This window comes from Macrotis lagotis, chromosome X (genome assembly GCF_037893015.1).
Source record: "Macrotis lagotis isolate mMagLag1 chromosome X, bilby.v1.9.chrom.fasta, whole genome shotgun sequence".
Classification (NCBI taxonomy): domain Eukaryota; kingdom Metazoa; phylum Chordata; class Mammalia; order Peramelemorphia; family Peramelidae; genus Macrotis; species Macrotis lagotis.
The window spans coordinates 173735598-173758326 of NC_133666.1; the positions used below are offsets into that span (position 1 = coordinate 173735598).

Here is a 22729-nt window from a genome sequence, read left to right on the forward strand (position 1 = left end):
CATAGTAGGAAAGACTTTGCACAATCCTCCCTTACTTAAATCCAATTCATTGGCAAATCATGGCATCACCTTCCTGATAACATGGTGCTCTTCAAGAACAAAGGACAAACAACAGTGGGCTACTTGCAATGTGTAATTGGGAGATTCAGTAGGGGTGTTTTATTTGCTGTATATTTATTTTTGTTTTGTTTTTCTTCCTCTGGTTGGGGATAATAAAGTCCATAATCTGTCAAATATGGTTATCTTAGCTCTTTGGACTGCCAAAAGGGGTTGCCTCCATCAAGATTGTTCATCTCATAATGTTGATTTTTCTTGGCTCTACAGCATCAGATCCTATAAGCCAGTCCATGCTTCTCTAGAGTCCAACCATTTATGGTTTCTTATAGAAGAATAATATTCCATAGTATTCATGTACCATAATTTGTTTTTCTATTTCCCCAATTGATAGACATCCCCTCAATTTCCAATTCTTTACTGCTACAAAAAGGGCTGCTATGAATATTTTGGAACCTGTAGGACTTTTTCCATTTTTTACAATTTCTTCTAGATATAGTCCTAGAATTGGAATTGCTGGGTAAAAGGATATTGCAAGAGACTGTTGTGCCTGGGAGTACTGTAAAGCTTCATCACCTGGTGTCCTCTAGCACCAGAGCGCTATTTATTGGTTGATTGTAGAGTGCCACAGGAGTGAGAGTGGATCAGGAACTAGGGAGGATATTTAAGCACTTGTATTTGGTTTAATAAATGGAGTATGTAGAGATCTAGGAGAATTTGTCATCCTTGTCTCCTGCCCCATCAGTATTCACCTGGGTAAGGATAAGGCAGTCCAGAAAGGAACTCAACATAATGGCACTCAAACAGGGACACAAAAGCGGAGCTGAGTGGAGTCCAGGATAAGGACCAGCAAATACAAACAAGAGAATCCAGGTGACATCCCTAGCAGAGGACTCCAGAAGAGGTTACAAGTTAGTTACCATGGGGCTGATTTTAAGGAAGCTGGAACAAGGAGGTGTTGAGAAAAGTGAAGGTAAAGGGAAAATGTATTCAAATCCATGGCCTGAGGCAGAAGAAATAAAGAAGTATTATCAAGAAAAGCCTAGTATTGGCCCTACAAGCACCTAGGGAAGAGATTAGAGCATTACAAAAAGCCATTGAAAGGGCAAGAAATCAGGGGGAAAGTTTGATGGATCTAAGAGCTGAGTTTCAGTCATATCCTCTTATTGAGGAGCCAGATCCTTTTAATCCAAGAAACCTTAGAAGACATAAGCCACTAGATATAAAAGCAGTCAGAGATTTAAAGAAAACAGTGGGAGAGGGGCGGCTAGGTGGCGCAGTGGATAAAGTACCGGCCCTGGAGTCAGAAGTACCTGGGTTCAAATCCAGTCTCAGACACTTAATAATTACCTAACTGTGTGGCCTTGGGCAAGCCACTTAACCCCATTTGCCTTGCAAAAACCTAAAAAAAAAATTCTAGAAAACAGTGGGAGAATATGGGCCAAGATGACTTTTAGTCCAGCTACAAATGGATACTCTTGCATACTCCATATTAACACCTAATGATTGGAAGCAGATAGTTAGAGCATGTTTGTCACCCAGACAATCTATCTTTTGGATGACAGAGTTTATAGAACAAATAGACAGATGGCTTTGAGACATGCACAAGATCCCAATGCCACTACACATTATGAACAATTAAGTGGCACAGGTCTGTTTTTCAACAATGCAGACGACTATATCACGGGTTAAGGACATATGAAAGAATTGCTACCTGTGTAAAGAATGCTTAGGGACATATTCCAATACAAAATGATAAGAAAGAACTATTTGCACTTATCAGACAAATAAATGATGTAGATTTCTTTGCTGGGTTACAGGTGACAGTAGGAAGAACTTTAGGAGATGTAGCAGGAATAGATGTAGTAATGAAAACAATTAGCCTGGGCTAATGCAAATGCTGATTGTCAGAAAGCAATGATTGGCTTAAGAAGGGATGCCACCATTGAGAAAAATGATTCAAAGATGTGACAGAGTAGGGTCTCAGGTGTATCCTACAGAATTAATGACAGAGGCATTTGCTAATATGCACATAGGAAATAAAGAGAAATGGAAAACTTGGACATTTAAAGAAAGATTGTTTGAGTGCCCAAGGAGCTAAACCCAGAAAGGTCAGGGCATCATCCTAAACCTCCATTCCCAGAGTATAAAAAGGCAGGACACTGGGCACCAGAATATAGACAAGGAAATTTAGACAAGAGAAAGGAGCCCTCTCCCAGGGACCCCTCAAAAACAATTATGGGGTAATCTGACCCATATCAAACTATTGACAGTCAAAAATGCTGGGAAATTTAGGGTGCCTCTCCATGCTTCTACTAAAGTATTTTTTCACCCTTTATGATTAACAGATGAGGAGTTTGCAATCATTTTGGCTCCACCAAATCCAGAGTATACTCACATTATACCTTTAGTAAAGCATGTGATTGGGGAAATTTTCTCTATTGCAATAATGAATGCTAATGATGATGATAGCTACATAAATGAGAACCAATGCATAGCTCAATGTTTTTTCAAGATCTGGTATAAATAGGAAGGAAAGTGAGTTGAAAAAGGGGCCAAAACAGAGAAACCACAATTAAATTATGTTTACAACTATGATTTCTTCAGAAAAACCTCTTTGTGTTATCCAAGTAGAAGGAATTGTTTTCCTAGACTTGATTGACACAGGGGGCAGATTGGACTGTGTTCCCCATACAAAACTGGCCACAAGCTTGGCCTGGGCAGGCTGCCTATACTAACTTAGTGGGCATTGGAGGTCGACAGGAAACCAAAATTTCACATCAGCCCTTGAAATGGAGAAAAGAAGATAAAGCAGGGACTGTCACTCCTTTCATAGTTGAAGGACTCCCTACAATATTATGGGGAAGAGATATATTATGTCAAATAGGGGCTAGAATTAGCACAGATTCTCTGATTGGAGCTACAGTCTGCGCAGGAGCACCAGTGCCATGAGCAGGATAGAGGGGACCTACTGGCTGTTCCTTTTGGCTGCTGCTGCATGCCTGGCTCGCTATGTACATTAAGTGTGATCCTGATGCAGACCCTGATGCCTACAACAAATTCCACTTCAAAAACTACAACAAATTTCACTCTCCAGCCTACAACCAAGCACACGTGACTCTTGCTCCCATACCAGAAAGCTGTGAAGTAGACACTAACTGCACTTCCTCTATTGAGAGCAAAAACTGTCACATTCTATTGGACAGTTTGTAATGTAGTTAACTACTGTTTAGAAAATGCATCAACTCCAAATTGTACTATTGTCAACAATTCAAGTAATTTCAAATGCTCTCTCTCATTCTCTGCTGCTCTCACCTTCTGCAGAGGGAGGGGGGAAGGGGAAGAGAAATCTTCCTTTTAGGAACTTTCGAAATTGAAACCCATGTCTTAAAAAGCTTATTTTAGAAATCAAGGTATCCCCATGCCTTCTTCCTAGTTTCAGGAGGAGGGGGTTGGGCAATGACTATGTCTTTCTTAGGCTATTGATTGGGAAGCTTTGTGGTCAATTAGTTAAGAAAAAAGGGGAAGAAGACTTTTTCCTGGGACTGGAAAATTCAGATTTCATCTTTTGAATGAAGTCTGAGCTTATGGTTAATATTTTGGTGTGTTAACCTAATATTGATTGACAACTGTATTCAACTTATGTTAATTGAGGTTTAGACCTCCTGACCCCTCCACCTGCAAGAGGCAGCAGGAGGGTTGGGAATGAGGTGCCATTGGGGACCACCATCAGGCACATTTCCAGCTGAAGTCCATTGGAGTCAGGCTGCTTGAGAATGCAGTACAAAGTGAATAGATTTCCTACCCTCAGGAAGTTTTGAAAAGAGGGAGGGAAAAAGGCCTCTACCTTGTGTTTCATGTTAATTGACTTGGATGCTTAGTTGTTTTTACTATTATTTAATTGACATTTGTGTATACTATTTTTGAACTTTTGTTTACAACTTATGTGGCATTCATTATGTAATTGAATTAAGGAATTTTGCTTCCAAAAAACAAATAGGGGGATATGTAAGAGACTGTTGTGTGTGGGAGTATTGTAAAGATTCATCACCTGGTGTCCTCTAGCACCAGAGCATTCTTTACTGGTTGATTGTAGAGTGCCAGGGGAGTGGGAGTGGACCAGGGACTGGGAAGGATATTTAAGCACTTGTATTTGGTTTTAATAAATGGAGTACTTGAAGATCTAGGAGAACTTGAAATCCTTATTAGCTTGTTAGCTTTGTGCCACCATCTTGACTCTGCCCTGGAACCCCATAACAAGTCTTGATCACTGAACTGCTGAGAGGAGCTAAATCCATCAGAGTTAATCATCATATAGTATTGCTGTTAATGTATAGGTATGATGCTGTTAATGTGTATAATGTTCTCCTGGTTCTATTCACTTCACTCAAGATTAGTTCATGCAAGTCTTTCCTGGCTTTCCTGAAGTTCACCTGCTCATATTTTTTTTTCTCTTTTTTTCCCAGTTTCATGTAAAGATAGTTTTCAACATTCACCCTTTTGCAGACTTTTGAGTTGTACATGTACAATCGGTTTTAACATATTTCCATATTAGTCATGTTGTAGAAGAGGGATTAGAATTAAGGGGGAAGAAAACAAGAGAAAGAAGGAAAAAATTTTTTGAAGTTTTTAAAAGTGAATATCATATGCTTTGCTCTGCATTCAGACTCCTTTATTTTTTCCTCTGGATGTGAATAGCATTTTCCAATAAGTCTTTCAGTATCGTTCTCAATCACTGAACTATTGAGAGGAGTTATGTCCTTCATAGTTGATCATCTCACAGTATTGCTGTTAATATGTACAATGGTCTCCTGGTTCTGCTCAATTCATTCAGCATCATTCTTGTTAAGTCTTTCCAGGCTTTTCTCATGTCCAGCCATTCATGATTTCTTACAGAATAATATTACTCCATCACACTCACAAATCACAATTTGTTCAGCCATGCCTCAATTGATGGGCATACCCTCAATTTCCACTTTTTTTTGGTCACTACAAAAACAGCTGCTATATTTTTGAGCATGTGGGTATTTTTTCCTTTTTTTTTTTTTAACAGTCTCTTTGGAATACAGACCTAGTAGTGATAGGATCAATGGGTATGCACAGTTTTATTGTCCTATGGACAGAGTTTTAAATTATTCTCCAAATGGTTAGATCAGTTCACAGCTCCATCAGTATTGCATTAGTGTCCCAGTTTTCCCATATCTCTTTCCACATTGATATTTTCTTTTTTTTTTGACATTTTAGCCAATCTGGTAGGATGAAGTGGTAACTCAGAGTTGTTTTATTTTGCATTTCTCTAATAATGGTTTAGAGTATTTTTCATATGATTATAGATAATTTTCATCTGAAAACTGCCTGTTCATATCCTTTTATCATTTATCAATTGGGAAATGACATACTTTTATAAATTCAGTTGTTCTTTATATATTTTAGAAATCTCATTTTCTTTTGTTCCTTTATGCTTTTCTATCACATTCAATCACCAAGTATTTGTTATAGATTTACTATATGCCAGACCCTGATCTGGGCCCTGAGGATAAAAAAGAAAGAATAGATAGGTAAGATAGGAAGAAAGGTAGAAAGAGAGAGAGAGAGAGAGAGAGAGAGAGAGAGAGAGAGAGAGAGAGAGAGAGAAATCAGTAAGTATATATAAGATAGATAGAACTTGAGAATGTGTGTCTGTGTCACCTTTAACACTTTCCCAAAAGGTAACTTCTACTTCAGATCTTGTACTTGAATGTTATTTCAGTATTCATATTTGCATTCTCCCCTGCTCTCATCCCTGATAGGCCCCACCACTCTATTTCATAAGAGTATAATGTGGCTAGGGCAGGAAGCTGATTATCCTTGACCACTTGATTTCAAGTGATGGGTGAGGCTTATTTATATAGCTGATCTATGAATCTCCTAAGGGCTGGATCTGGGTGGATGAAAGGCATTTCATAAATGCAATGCTCATTGTAGTTCAGTTAAAAACAACTGGTGGTGGTCAGATGGTACAGGTTGAGCCCGGATCTGTTTCCCTAAAGTGTTTGCATTGTCAAGCTTTTATTGTAAGTTGATTGAAAATGATTATGTCAAAAGTAACTCTCATGTTCCTTCTTTAATAAAAATGTCATTCAGTGGTTTTTATAAAGATCATGAAAGATTCTTTTCAGTAAAAAGGCTTGTGTTCATTTGAAAAAAAAAGACCATATCTGCATTAATTTGGTTAATTGTTACAAATGGCTTCAAAGTCTTTTATTCCAGGAAATTTCAGAATGGAATCTTCAGTTTGCTCGCTACTGTGTCTCTTTCTTTTCTTTTGGACTACATTTTATACACTACTTCTGAGAAAATTCTTTCCATAATGGGAGCTAAAAGTACATCACTGAAGACAAAATTTGTTACTTCCTTCTTGTTGCTTCCTTTAAATTTTTTTGAGTCTTAGGATCCCTCTACCATACCACTACTCCTATTTATTATCAACAAGACATTGAGACTTTTGGGGAAGCTAGGTGGTGTAGTGGATAGAGCACTGGCCCTGGAGTCAGGAGTACCTGAGTTCAAATCCTGCCTCAGACACTTAATAATTGCCTAGCTGTGTGGCCTTGGGCAAGCCACTTAACCCCATTTGCCTTGTAAAAACCTAAAAAAAAAAGATATTGAGACTTTTCACTTAGCTTGGAGTAAATCAATTCCACTCATGGACCTCAATAATGTTGATACCCTGCATTTTTTTTCCAACCAGTGCCTTGACATTAAAAAAAAAAATGACTACAAATTAGATTTCTTCTCTGGAAGCCCATCCCACTATTGCCTCCTAGGGACTGTGTATGTCATCTACAATGTTTCTTTCTTCCAACCCAAATATTAACATCATTATCAAATTTTCCACAAAATTTACTTATTTTATGTCCCACTCAGGTGTGCTAATTGGGAGTGTGGTCACGTGGAGTACCCCTGCAACTTCCAAAATCCTGTTGCTGCTTCTCAAGCAATTATTCCTTATCGGGTGTTTGCCCCAGAATGTCTACAACATTACTGTGAAGAGAACCTACTTCAACTGATTCCTCGATGCCTCTCAGCAGCATATTCAATCCTGGGAACTCACCCTTTCTCCAGGCTTGATGTGCTAATTGTGCCTGCCAATTTTGCAAGTCTGGGGATGGCCAGGTAACTTACTTCTTTTTGGAACTATCTGGTTTGTGCATCTGTTTTCTGTATTTCTTCCATTTTTTTACTTTTTTCATCAGTCCAGGAATCACTAGACCCTCTTTCAAATGATGGAACTTTCTGTACTTTTATATCTAATTAGCATTGGTATCTCTGCCTCTGTAGCCTTAGAGATACTGTTCACACAGACTCAGTCACCAATTGCTTTTATAATTTTAGATCCTGTAAAGGATCATGGTTGGGTGATGGTAGTATCAGTCTGGACTTCTAAAGACAAAAAAAGCACACACAGCTGCTAAGATTTTAGAACACTTTGTGTCTCACAGAGATTTATTCTGGATTATACCAGGTCTATGATTAAGGTTAATTTAGGTGGTTAGAGCATGAAACTAATGAGATCAAGGTCATAGCTTTAAACTCTCTGCATGTTATTTAGCTTTACTTTGTTCTGTGGCCATATCCCAAATCCTGGCCAACTGTCTCTTAAATTCAAGCCATTGTTCATGAGGACAACTATTTATTTGAGTGCTCTGTTTTGGAGAGAAAGTAAGATGGAATAATCTAAATTTATCATCACTACTAGGGGAAACAGCTCAATATGCTATCATCTTTATGTATGAAAGACAGCATTATAGCACAGAAAATCAAGTCATACCAACTCAAGTTTGACTGAATTTGTTTACACCTAAGTCCATTTAGTCATGCCAGTTTCCATTTAGTGGTTTCTAGTTGCGTGACACTTAGCAAATTGGTATTTTAGCAAAGGTTTTTATTTTATGTGGTTAGGCATCTGTTTTCAGATCATAGTCATTAATGGAGCATATGCTTTTTTAAGGCTATGTAAAGTAAGCTCATCAAAACATGTGACTTTATATTTTTCTTCATTACTCAAAGGAAGGGTTCCTTCTTGATGCCAATTAATTTACATGCCCCTATGCATATGTCATGTGCTGTATTTTGTTTTTCTTTGGGATTTATTAGTTACTTAGGGTTTTTTAAAATCTGACTCAAAGATAGATCTGAAAAGTTTTGGGAAATTGATTTAGTTTTTATTTTTTAAAATCTCTTATTTGCTGAAATAATTAATATATAAAATCAACACTGGAAAAATGTACTTTTATCATATGCCTTTTATAATTGACCTACATAACTATATTAGGAATTTGGCTTAATTGTAATGAGAAAATGTTTATTGATAACTATTCTCCTCATCTCCTGCTGATGTCTGAATCAGGGAAAATTGAAGTTGGAAATCTCTTGATTAAATATCTCCCAGTTTTATAATTTTGAAGTCAACTTTGTTTACCTGTTTTATTTTTTTTGATACTCATGAGAATTGCAATGACTCTTAGCACATCTACATAAAACATTTAAATTCTGACTTTAGAGAATTGAAAAAAGAGCAAAAAAAAGGAAAAAGAAAATATTAACTTATATTGTATATCACCTTCTCATTGCTAAATCTGTCAGAGACAGAATTTGATGATCCTTCAGGCCATGATGCATAACTTTTCTCTTTAGATTGATGTGTCCAAACAGGTAGACCATGTGTTTGCTGCTTTAAAAAAAAAAAGGTGTTTTCAGTGATTTAACGCTAAATTGCATATTTTTAAAATGTTCCTGTGTTTCCTAGCACTCAAATGCCAAAAATATCATGATAATAATAACTTTGGATAAAAGCATCCTTGTTACAGCTAAGGAAGAAAACAATTTTAACAATTTGTGATAGGTCCCAAATGTCTTGTCTTGCGTTTTCTTTTTAGACTATGGAAATCAGGTTCATTCTCATCTTGATATTTTCTTGGACTTGTTTGATAGTCACTATATGAGTCAAATAATGGTAATTGTGTTTTTTTCTGTTGGAAATTAGAGGAAACACTTGATTATTCTTACTTTTGATTTTTTGAGTTAGTTCCTCTTGTTTGTCTTGGATAATTCAGGACTAATATACCTTACTCCACGGGCAGCCAAAGGGAATTGTGTCTAACCTTGCTTTTGGGGGCCAGATTTTTTTTTTGCTATGAAAGATCCTACTATACAGGAAAAATTGAAGAATAAAGAGTTTTTACCAGATATAGAAGCAAAAACAGAGGATAGCCCAGAATAAGGAAATCTATCCATAAAGACTTTGGGATGTTTTATTGAACTTCCTGTTCAACTGTTTATTGTAATACTCCTGAGGCATCAAAGAATGGGTTTTTTTTGGCACATGAAACAACTTGTCCCAGAGTATCTGTTATATATATATATATATTATTACAATCTCTTTGCTTCCATATTTCTCTTGTTGCTAGAGCTTATTCATAATGAGTATGATTTTTCAGACTCTTTTTTGGGAAATGGAGTGAACATTCCCATGTGAACTAAAGAGGGTAAATTATTAATAGTCTTTCAAGGGTTTTGCTTTTTTTGGATGCTATCCTCAATGATTTCACTGTATTTTAAATCTAAATATCACAGTTTATTTGCGTAAGCATTTTTTTTGAAGATAGGAAAACAAAAACCTTTTCATCTACAATCTGAATAAGTAACAATGTCAACATTGGTGAATGAGATAGTAAATACTATAATAAACAATCCTGCAAAGTTTTTTAGCTTTTAAAATGTTATCAGCAAATGGAACAAGTGCAAGCATTATACTTAAAACGTTGCTTTTTTTTGTACCTTGGTAAAACAATCACCGATCTATTGACTCCTTCTCCTTTTCTAAATCATTCTCTGAGGGAAGAGAATGCTTTGTCCTGCCTCAACACTAAATAAAATTTAGTCTTCTAGAGTCTGAATTTCCACTTTGATGCAAACATGTTTATTTATAAGGTAACAGACTTTTAGAAACCTTAATTTGGTCATATTTAGACTTGATAGAACTAAAGTTTCTTAGATCTATTTATGCATGGAGAAATAAAGACATTTTAGAACTAAACATAAATGGTCTCTGGAGTTTTAAACAATTGCATTCATTACAGTATTATCATTAATATTATTAAATTATCAAATATTATTGTATAGGAGAAACAGTATTCTGTAAAGTAAATATGAGCTACACTTTTCTGTCAGATGTGTGTGAAAGTTCCACAGTATTTCACAGGACTTTTTAAGTATAAGCTGAGAAAATGCTTGTAAAGTACTTTGTTAACACATAGTACCAAACAATTGTAAAGAACTCAGACAAAGATATTACCCTCCATGCCCTATAGGGTTTCTATATCTTCATCCAGAAGAACTGTACCCTCATATGATCAAGTGCATTACTCAATAAGCCACCTGCTATTAAAGATATGTTTCATGGCACAACAAATCAAACAGTAATAGGACACTCTATCATGGATTCCCTGCTCCATTATATGTGGATAGTTGGGGGAAAAACTTTAGGAGAAGGCTGGAAAATAGCTATGATGATGGGACTAAGCAGCAATACATGAAGAGATACTTCCAACAGAATCATTTCACATGAGATATTGATGGGGAGGGCTTGTCTATGGGACAATTATGCCTTTATGTGTGGATCTACTGTAAATATATCAGTAATGGATGATTATTATGATGTATCCTGTCTAAATTGTACTGTAACAGAATATATTGGTAGTAAAGCCTTAGGAATAATATTTATCATTACTAGGCCAAGGTATGTGATGATACCTGTAAAAGCCCAGGGTTGTTTTCAAAGTAGGACTGATCATGTGTTTTCAGAAATAGAAAAAAAATTTCTCTATATCCTATATAAATAATAGAAAAAAGATGCATTTCATGTCTTATTCTGGGAATATCTTTATTAGTATCTATTATTACTTCATCAATTTCTCTAGCAATGTCTGCAAGTACTGTAAAGAATGAAATATTACAGGCTTAATTTATAGAAGAGTTAGCTAAGAATGTTTCTTTGGGATTCGAGTGAATTATAGATGAGGAATTTTATAAAGCCATTGGAACACTAAGGGATACTATTGAGAATGCTGGGGATTAAGTAGGTATGATAGAATATAAGGCTAGTTTAGCATGTGATTATTGATATTCATCTTTTTGGTTGACAAAATTACAATATAATGAGTTTCATCATTCATGGAAAGAATTAAGAATCATCTTAATGGAATTATAGATAATGGTAATATTTCTTTGCAACCCTTTTGGTTTTAATTTACTATCCTTTCTTGTTCAATTTGTATGGTCTGCTTTGCAGAACAATCTTGATCAGATGAAGGTCCAATTATGGAAAAACAAAAAAGGGGGAATTGTTAGGGATCCTTGAGGACCACAGTTGTGAAATGACAAATGTAACAGTTTAAAGACCCTCTTGGCCTCTTGTTGTTTTGCAAATATACTGTTTCGATTTCTTAGGAGATCAGCATGACCCAACTCCTTTGTTTCTTCCGACATTGGTCAAGAGTTGCATTCTAACAGGAGCAATGAAGTATGCATAAAAATATGTAACTATTTAATCAGTGTGTAATCTTTAATATGATTGGTGCTTGAGCTGGTAGTATGAGTTGTCCATGAGTATGGACATAAGCTGGAATATAAGCAGCTATGTGAACCTAATAGAATTTGGAGGGCTCACCATCTCTGCCTCCTGTCTCATTCACTGTTGCTGAGAATAGTTCTCTGCTGACTAAGGACTCACATTAGCTGGCACCTTTCAAACAATAATAATAATACCTAGCATTAATATAGTGCTTTAAGGTTTACAGAATATTTTACTAATGATACCTCCTTAAATATAAATATGATAGGATTTTTGAACCAAAAAAAGAACCTTAAGAGGACATCTTGTGTCACCCTTTTACAGATGAGCCTAGAGATGTTATAGGATCATTGATCTAGAACTGGAAAGGATCTTAGGGTTTCTCTTGTATAACAATCTTATTTTATTGATAAGAAAACTGAAGTCTCTAGAAGTGAAGTGACTTGTTCAATATTGCAAATGCAGAAAATACAAAAATGGGTTTATGAATATTGTTCTTCCCACTCCTAATTCAGTGAAGTTTTTACCATATGACTTATGCTGCTTCTAATAACAGAGGAATAGGGAGTTTCTAGCTTAGCTTGTATTGAACAAATGTATTAAACACTTACCATGTTCCAAGTACTGTTCTAAATGATGAGGATTCAAAAAGAAAAAGGGAGACAGTCCTTGTTCTTGAGGGTTGAGGGATCCAACACAGTGTTTATTTGCAGGTGAATAGAAAACCTAGTAGTTTGAAATCCAGTGGAGTCCTAGATGCAAGATCTGGAACCCCATGGATGAACTGATATGTCAGCCTAATAGAATACAGTGAATCTTAGGATGCACAGTTACAGGATAAGTGAGTATTCCTCCATCAGAATTTGCTGGAAAGATCATGGTTGATGGCTCCCAGCTCATTCAGTCTGGATTAAGTAAGCAGTCTTGTCTTTTCTGTAAAACTGTGGGCCTGAAAGGATCCTAGCCTATTACCTTTAGGAAGTGTGAATGGTTCCCAGGGACCACGTGGAACCAGGGATTCTGTGTTCCTGACCTCAGAGCGAAGATAAGAAGATAAGTGTCCATCCAGGATGAAGTAAAGGTCATTGGTAGGAAGGTTGGAGAAGAAAAGTCTCTGCTGGTAGCTGTTCACAACTACCCCTGTTGGATCTCAGTACCTTGGGTTAGTGCAGTGGCAAAAGGAAGGGGGAAGGACTCCCTTGGCAGTTCTTCCTGGCCAGATGCCCTGGTTGGGATCTCGAAAAAAATATATCAAAAGGATTCATCAGTTTACATTGTATGTGGAAATAGGTATGATGTTAGTGGAATAATAGGCTAAAAACTAGATTTATGATTATTGCCTTGAAAATTAACACCTCAACCTTGCCTTTGCATTTATTTATAATAAATGCTTTGCTTCACTATTTGTCTTTCAGCAGCTCTTATCTGTTACCTTATACAAATAGGTTTGTGCAGCTGCCTGATTAACTATGGATTCATCCAGACAAGTTATTTTTGCTCTTTTATTCCCATCCTAAGCATCTCTCCAAGAGAGATTTGCTACAAGCATGGTCTTGTGTAAAGAACACTGAATTAGGAACCATGACCTCCATCCACCATTCTGCCTCCCAGCTGCACACAGGATTTGGCCATTTCAACTGTGGAACTGTGACCTTTGTTGGTAGTAGAGGGATTGTTGACTAGGTAGCTGTGGTGATGATTTAATGGCTTGTAAGTTGGAATTTCCTCATAGTCCTGCTCTTTGTCTTTCAGTCCTATCCTTTGGTTTTTCTAGTACTTAAGTTGTTAGCTTCTTCTTTGGAATTACTAATGGTCAGAAGGGCTTCCAGGAATTACAGGGAGAAAATGTATCTGAAAATCCTTCAGATCCAAAAAGTAATCTTTAAAGTGCAACTACTTTCACTATATATAACTGCAATCCACTATAGACAGTTTTGCTAGTTCTTAGTTTTCTTTCTCAACCCATATGACTTCACTGGGTCAATAGATGGAATCAATAGATTGACACCTTCCCCTTAAGGTGACTTCACATATAAGGCAGCTTCATCCCAAAAGTGCTTCGATTTTAGAGAGTCTCTCAAAGACTTTGCAGAACTTTTCACATAACTAACATTTATAAAGAGCCAGTGACCAGAGAATCCAACCTATAGATACAGCTAACTTCAAAATTCACCTGATAGTCAACCACATATATTCCTAAGAAGAGAACTTGTTCTGACTCATCTCCTGCCTGAGTGAGTCCCTCCCATATCCTGTAGATATAGTTATTTGACCTTTGTCTTCCTGTACCTTTCTTGGTTTTTTGAGAACAGCCTTACCTGTACCTCTTCAGGGGTCCTAACATTTTCTTTTAAAATTTTAGCTCAGGAAGTATGATTTTTTAGGCTATGTGGTACTAGCAGCCCTGCCTCTAGAGTGTGAAGGATGCAAGAGTTGGGAAACAAGAAGTGTGGCTAAGAATTGTTGGGAATATGCTGAGAAACTGTCCTGAATAGGACCCCATTGTCTTAAGCCATCCCTATGTGAAGATGAGAAAATTTTTTGCTTTATGTTTCTTCCAGTGACTCATTTTGATATCTGTGTATCAAAAGATTTAAAGCAAACATACGTGTGTGTGTGTGTGTGTGTGTGTGTGTGTGTGTGTGTGTCTTTCATTTTCAGGTCTTTTCATTTAATAATTCATTCAGAAAATTGCAGCTACATAATAAAATGAGTAAACAGAAAGCTTTAAAAATCATTATCATTTACTTAAAAGGTCCACAATAGAGGAAAATCATGTCAGACCATGATAAATTGCTTGTTTTTCTTTGACCTGATTGCATAACCAGTGGCTTCTAAATGTTGTAGAAGACTCTTGGCTAGTTCCTGTCTATTGCCAGTGCAATTTTCTAAAGTACTTCAATTTGGAGATAAACTGTTTGCAGGCACATGCCCAAGGACAAACTTAACTAGCTCCTTACCCTTTTTCTCCTGGGGTTAACCAGGGTGTTTTACTGTTTTTTCTTATCTCTCAGCCTATCTGTAACAGAATAAGCAAATCATTGCATGTTAGTACAAAGAGTCTGTTGTTTTAGCCTTCTAATTGTACTCCTGTCTGCTGGGAAAGGAAGCAGTCATAAATTTCATTTATTATCTTAAGAATCAAGACGTCACAGCTTTTAGATTTTTTTTTAATGTGGGCTCATTCTTTTTAAGATGACTCTTATTGGGTTTTTAGATCCCAAAACTTCTCTCTCCCTCTCTTTTCATTTCCTTTTTGTTTTAATTGAAAAAGATGTCCCACTCTCAGTGCAAGATGAATTGATGTTGGTTCTTTCCTAGAAGAACACAAGAATGAAATTGATTGTATTAATTGTTGTATCTGTCTTTTGTGATTTCTGCCAGCTCCACTATATTTCCTCTACTTGTTTGTCAAATTGATTTGACCAATTTTGCAAACATTTTTATAAATCCTTATACCTGGACAGTGGGCATTGTTGGTTTTTTTCAATGAATGTTATTTAAATTGAGAGTGGAAGGATGTTTTTGCCTTTTTTGGGGGGGTGTTGGGTTTTTTTTGGTTTGTTTTCCTTATTCTTCTCCTAATATCTTTTTTTCCCTTAGAACTCTGATTTCTCATTATAAGCACTATAGTTACTTTCTATGGAAAAAAAAATCAAATAAGATTGAGATATGCCACAAAATTTTCCTTTGATACTTCCTTCAAGTGCTTAACTTCTCTTATTTTTTCCTGTCTGTTTCTTTGAATTTAAGTACCCGATCTTATTCCTTTGAATAATACATAGATAACTTTTCCTTTTTGAGATGTATTCTGGTCCTTTTCTTTCCAGTGATGCCATTTCTTCCCTGAAATAATTTCTGTTATTCATGAGTTATGCTCTTCCTATAGCTGAAGTAGGAACTATGGTACCTTAGAGCTTGGTCAGACACTAAGGTCATCCACTGCATCCCAGGACATTGCCAATCTTTTGTCTTACCACTGGATTTCAATGATTCTGGGAGAGAGAGAGAGAGAGAGAGAGAGAGAGAGAGAGAGAGAGAGAGAGACTCTGAGACTGATGATTGTGCACCTCTGCCTCAAATCCAATTCATGTGAAAGTCAAGATATCATTCTGTCATGTCACTGGTCCTCTTCAGAAATGAAGGATGAACAATATCATGTGGGGGTTGAAATGTATCTAGGAACTGAATTTATATTTCCTCAATGAACAGTCATTGAAGGAGTTTGAGTTGGGGAATGACTTGAACTGAACTGAGATCAGAAGAAGTTTCATGAGCTGGGCACTGAAAGAAAGAAGGGATTTTTAATTCCTTCTTCTTCATGTACCTTTCCCTAATCTTTCCAGCTGTTATTGTTCTCTTTTCTTGAATATTTCTAGTGATTCTTTCTCTAGTCTTCTGCTCATATGTCTTCTGCTTTATGTCATAAATGGATTTTATAATTTGAGCATTATTAATTCAATCTTGTATGTCATCTTCTCTAAAGACCTGACCTATCTGGCTTTCTGCAGTTTAGAAATTAAAAATTCTTCCTCCTCTTCCCTTGTTTGTTTAGGGGAAAGAAAACTAAGGCCCAGAGAAATTAAGTGACTTGCCTGAAGTTAACTAAAATTATGACCATGAGCAAGCTACTTAAACTTCTGTGGGCCTCCATTAGATGGTCTTCAAGGTCTTTCCCAGCTCTAAAATTTTATGATTCTTGATTTCAGTAAGTCTTAAGCCTTTATTTTAAATAAAGGAACTCAGTTTTCATTTATTTCAATCAATGTATATATATGTTTGTTTGTATTTTGGAATAAAACCTCATTTGATATTGTATCTGGAATTGCATTGTCTCATTTTTCTTGACTTCTCTGCAACGTTTTAACACTTGATCACTTTCTTTTTCTTACTCTCTTCTCTCTAGGTTTTTGGGACATCATTCTCTCCTTGTTGTTCTACTATTTATTTGACTGTATCTTCTCTGTTTCCTTTGCTGGATCTTCCAGATCATACTCCCTAAACAAAGATATCCCTTAAGGTTCTGTCTTGAAAACTCCTTTCTTCTCCCTCTCTATTCTTGATGATCTATCTCATTAGCTTCCATAGATTTAATTGCCATCTCTCTGCTAATGACTCTGAAATCTACCTATTTTGTCCAAAACTCTCTACTGACTTTTAAACTCTCTACTAACCTTTAAACTTGCATCTCTACCTCCACCTCATATATTTCTAACTTGATGCCCAGTAGACATTTTAAATTCAACATCTCCAAAATGGAACCTCCCAGGCTCACAATCTAGAAGTAATCACAATCTAGAACTCATCCTGAATTGCTCACTATCCTTCCATCTTTGCAATATTCCTTCAATTCCTTTCCCTCTCCTCTGACACTGCTACCTCTCTAGTGCAGGCACTTATCACCTCACATCTAGATTATTACAACTTCTTGTTGCTAAATCTGCCAGCCTCAAGTCTCTCCATTCTAATCCATTCTTCATTCAGTCTTAAGTGGTTTTCCTAAAGTGCAGGTTCAACAATGTCATCCCCCCAGACCCCACTCTCATCTTCATAAACTCCAGTAGCTCCTTATCAAATGTTCTGTTCGACATTCCTTGAGTTAGTCTCATTCTACATTTCCAGACTTCTTATACCTCACTCTCTGCCAGGTATTTGTCTGTCTAATGACACTGATCTCCTGACTGTTCCGCAAACAGAACACTATCTTTCTTTCTCCTGGCATTTTTTCCAGGTGTCCCCCATGTCTAAAATGTCTTCCTCCTCATCTCTAGTTACTGACTTCTTTTCCTTCCTTAAGTTCTAACTAAAATCCATTCTTTTACTGGAAGCTTTCCCTAGCCTCTCTTAATTCTTATCTTCCTTTTGTTAATTTTTTCTTATTTATCTCCTGTCTTGCTTTGTACATATTTACTTGCATGTTGTCCCCCCCCATTAGAATATAAATTTTTTGAGGACATAGACTCTCCTTTTGCCTCTTTTTTGTTTCCCCAGCACTTAGTAAAGGGCCTGAAACATGGCAGTTACTTAATAAATATTGATTTGAGCTTATTCTAACTTCATTTTCTATATACACATATAAATGAAAATTTAGCCCTTCCCCTTCCCTTGCTCCCCAGCAAAAGTTTCAGAAAGATCCTTTCAGCTACTGTTTTCCTATTTCGTTTTACTTTTAAGATTTGGTCTCCCTATTTCACCCAGACTGAAAAATACAGGAGCTACTCTTAAACTAGATCCCACTCTTGACATATGGGGGCTTTGACCTGTTTTTTTTTTTTTTGGCCTACGCTATTTTGCTTCCCCTTATGTAACCTAGTGGTCTCTCTCTCTCTCTCCTCTCTTTTAATACCAGATCAGCAAAGCCCACTGAAACTGAGAACTTGAGAGCTAAATATTGGACATCTCTCCAACATCTACCAGCCTCAGCCTACCACAGCTAGGATTACTGGGTGGGCCACCACACCCAACCTTAAGTACTATTAACATCAAGAATGAACAAATCTTTTAAAGGCAATGTGGGGGGAGGGCTTTTTTCATAATAATCACCCAACCACCTAGGGCATTCATTGCTTTTTCTCTATCAGTAAGAATTAGCAGCCACTTCCACATACTGTATTGGTGGTATGCTTTTTTAAAGACTACCTTCCTTCTTTTGCCAAGTAATTTAACACTCAAATCCCTTCCTCTCACCCCTAAAAAGTGGCCTCTAGCTTTCCCTCCGTTTTGTCCTTGAGTTATTTCTATTTTCAAGCTAATAAGTTGCACCTACATATGTTTGAACAGTTGTCAGGCATGTCTGCTGTTTAAAGTGTTTGGTGGTTTAAAACAAACAATAACAGAGAACCCAAAGGGATGAACACATTTTAATTGTTGCTGCACGCTCTCTTGTTTTGACCCTGATAGTCCATTGTAAAGGCCCTGACAGGCATCTTTGTGTGCTGTTGGGTACACCCACCTGGAAGTTACTACTTGCCCTAAGGATGTTGTGCCTCAGCTGGCATAATTGTTCTTGCATTTTCTTTTCATTGGTGGAGAGCTGGTACATGCAAGGAGACATTTTGCTCAGAGCCACCTGGTTAAAAATCTATTTTTTCCTTTACTTTTCTTTACTCTTTTTGCTACTTCTTCACCCTAGAATACCACATTCCCTTAGTACATTCTGTCTCTTCTTTCTCCTATCAGTCCTCCCCACTTCTTGTTTTATTTGACTTTAAATCATTTTTTTGTCTGAGTCTTAAACAATTAAAAGTTGTACACTACTCAGTGCCTTGCGCCTGGACTCATACAGGTATTCTCGTAATCTTTTGAGATGGACCCTCAAGAGCAATTGATTTGAGTCCTCAATTTCTCTCTGTGTTCTAGTTCATACCTCTCAAGATAAAACTATACCCCCTTATATACAGGATCAAATGGCAGTGAGAACCCACTTCATATTTTGAGAGAAGGCAGGGCACAGAGATGCTGACCTTTCCTGCATTGTCCAGGGTCACCTTTAGAAGAGGGGAAATTATTGAAAGTGATATTCAATAAAAGAGCGGGGCGGGGGGACAGTGCAGTGGACAGAGTGGAGTCAGGAGGATGGGAGTTCAAATCCAGGCTCAGATATTTCCTAACTGGACAATGCAGGAAAGGTCAGCACCTCTATGCCTTGCCTTCTCTCAAAATATGAAGTGGATTCTCACTGCCATTTGATCCTGCATATAAGGTAGGTATATTTTTAGCTTGGAAGGTATGAGCTAGAGCAGAAAGAGAAATTGAGGACTCAAATCAATTTTTCTTGAGGGTCCATCTCCAAAAAGCATGAGAATACCTGCATGAGCCCCGGTGGAAAACAATAAGTAGTGTACAACTTTTAATTGTTTATGACTCTGTACATATAGGGTTAGGGTGCATTGTTCCAGGCTTTGGGGCTTTTATAAAGCTGTATTCAGATACTTTTAGGGGACCTATACATTTTTAGATCTTCCAAGATGGTAAGTTCTAAGAAGTGTTTACTACTCTCATAGCCTATGTTTTGGTCTGTGAGTGACCAAGGTCACTTAACCCTGTTTGCCATCTAGGGCCATCTCTACTTGTGCTGATTCATATCTGACCAATGGACGCAGATGGCTCTGGAGGAGAAAATGAGGCTGGTGACTTAGCATAGCACCCCCTCACTCAGATCCTATTCATGTGTTTGTTATGGCATATCCTTCCTCATGTCATGGTCTTCTTTAAGAACAAAGGACAAACATCATGACTCTTGTTTGGGTGATAGAATCAGGATGAACCGAATAGGAGCTTGCCTGAAAGAAAGGATATGTCACCTGTTATTGAACTTAAATTTAGGCCCTCTGTGCTGGTTCTGGGACCTCTTCTTGCCCTACTCTATAACCTCTCCATACATTGAAATGCTCTTTAGGTTATGCTCTTGGTCAGATCCAGGCTCCACTGTCTTTAGACTAAATTTTTTATCTCCCTGTGTTTACCTGAACTTTAAAAAAATGTTTCACTGTAGCTTGTTGCAACTCCACTATCTTTGCTGCTCTGTAAGGATGGTTTTTCAATTTTTACCTTCTTCCTTTTGCCAAATAATTTAACACTCAAGTCTCTTCCTTTTACCCCCCCTTAAGTTTCACCTCTTTAAGAGGAAAATCAGTTTTTCTGTTCTCCATTCAGATGATGTATACAGAATGAAGGGAATAATAACTATACTGGATTAACTATGTTTAGAACAGTAATACTATAGCAATAATAATAATAATAATAATTAATATTTACATAGAGTTTTAATTTTTGTAAAGTGCTTAATATTTCATTGGATCCTCATACCAACCCAATGAAGTATAGTATCATTATTTCCATTATTTCCACTTACATAGGGTCATATTGCTAGTAAATACCAAAAGTAGAATTTGAACCTAGGTCTCTATAATGCTAAGCACAGTCATCTATCTGTTATTATGTTATGTTTTCTCTTATGGATTCAGTTCTCAATGCTACATTTTAGGGAGGACATTGACAAACTGGAACGGGTTAAAGGGAGGGCTACCATGATGGAAAGAATATTACTGGAAATCTTTAAGCCAAAGCTTAATGATAATTTCTGAGAGATATTAAAAGAGTTACAGAAGTTTAGAGTTAATGAATACCTTAGAGGTAATCTAATTTAGCCCCTTTACTTTACAGATGAAAAACCTCAGGCATAGAAGCCCATGTTTCCTTATATATCTTTATATGGTTATATTGCTATAATATGTCAGAACTCTGACCTCTGTATGCAATATTCAGTGGAGCTAATGAAAGGTAGAGTAAATAGCAGCTACCATAGCACCATGTTTTTGCTGAAGTCTGCCTACTCTACTTTTTAATCCTATCTCATTTTGAACTATGGCTTTTCCAAAACAACTTTTTACCTCTTGCTCCCCAACACATTCCTAACCCCCCCACACACACTTAGAAAAATGCCTCCTACTTCACTGAGACAACTGAAACCATTACCCTGATTTCCCCTCTGTCATTCTTCAATCCTTCTCAACATCATTTTTTTTCCCCCTTCTTTCTGGTCACAAAAGAGATCTTTCTACTGCACCACAAGTCTCAAAGAATCTCTACTCACAGTCTTCATCCTATTCCCCCAGGTCTCTTGTAGAGTTTTTGTCTAACATCCATCTTCTCCTTCTTACCATCTTTATTAATTCTCTTACTGTTGGTTCTTCAAATCTGTCTATGAACATACTCTATTTTCCCCTTCAAAAAGCTTGCCTTTGACCTTTCTAAGCCAACCATGTGTAAATATTTTTCTTATTTTCTTTTCAGTGCTAAATTTCTTTAAAAAATATGTTTGTTGAGGGGCAGCTAGGTGGCGTAGTGGATAAAGCACTGGCCTTGGAGTCAGGAGTACCTGGGTTCAAATCTGGTCTCAGACACTTAATAATTATCTAGCTGTGTAGCCTTTGGTAAGCCACTTAACCCCATTTGCCTTGCAAAAACCTAAAAAACAATGTTTGTTGAGAGCTTGGCAAATATGAACACTTCAGTATACAAAGAAAAGGAAAAAGGATTGCCTGTGAAACTAAACTCCCAGGCAGCTACATGGCACAGTATTTGGGTGCTGGATTTGGAATCAGGAAGGTCTGAGTTCAAATCCTGATTCAAATATTTATGAAATGACCAGGTTGGTTCTGTGTCTTCTTTTCTATTTCCAGTTAATTGATTTTATCCAATAACTACCTAAAGTCATGACTCTTTGTCTCTAAACTTAGTTCAGAAATTCAGCTGGCCTGTAATTAGTTAAATTTAGAAATTCAATTCTCTTTCCAGTCACTGTTCCATTCTTGCCTCAGCTAAATCTGGTATCATTGAGGGATGCAGGTAGATACCAATCTGGTCCAGTAGACCTTTATACCACCAAGCTATACTTTAAGGTTGTCTGTTTGCTACCCAAAGAAGTTTGGTACACAATCTCTTACCTTGCAGGTAGATTCAAACAATGGAAATTTCTGAGGCACAGAAGGGAAGGAGGGCTTGTTGCTAGCCCCTCATTCCCAATTTCTAAACAATCATATTGATTTTACTGTTCATGATATTGAGCCCTTGTAACCCATCATAACTGTTTCTTACCTATGAAGTCCTATTTTTGTTCTGTACTCCCCCAAACCTATAAACAAGAATTGTACCCTTAATTAGGGGTCTCAGCTTTGCTGAGGAAGCTGGTATCTCATTTATTGATAAATTTACACTTTTCTAATAAATTGATCATGCTTAAAACTTTATGCCTCAGTTTATGCGTAAAACTTTATGCCTTAGGGCAGCTAGGTGATGCAGTGAATAGAGCACCATCCCTGGAGTCAGGAGTACCTGAGTTCAAATCCAGCCTCAGACACTTAATAATTGCCTAGCTATGTGGCCTTGGGCAAGCCACTTAACCCCTTTTGCCTTGCAAAAACCTAAAAAAACCCCAAACAAACAAAAACAACTTTATGCCTTAATTTAAATGGCTACACTTAACTTGGGCAATTTCACTTAACCTCTCTTTCTTTTTTTTTTAACAGGAAAATACAATTTCCTTTAAAATAAGGATAA

The 22729-nt window shown here is 36.9% G+C and overlaps 1 protein-coding gene across 9 annotated transcripts in view; it reads left to right on the plus strand.

The window, feature by feature from the left end:
• Positions 1 to 22729, plus strand: part of AOPEP (aminopeptidase O (putative)) — a 632574-nt gene that overhangs the window by 165712 nt on the left and 444133 nt on the right. For all 9 annotated transcript variants that reach the window (XM_074201226.1, XM_074201227.1, XM_074201225.1 and 6 more), the window contains one exon: positions 6961 to 7209. In XM_074201226.1, the coding sequence (XP_074057327.1) occupies positions 6961 to 7209 (249 nt within the window). The remainder of the gene's footprint in view (positions 1 to 6960; positions 7210 to 22729) is intronic.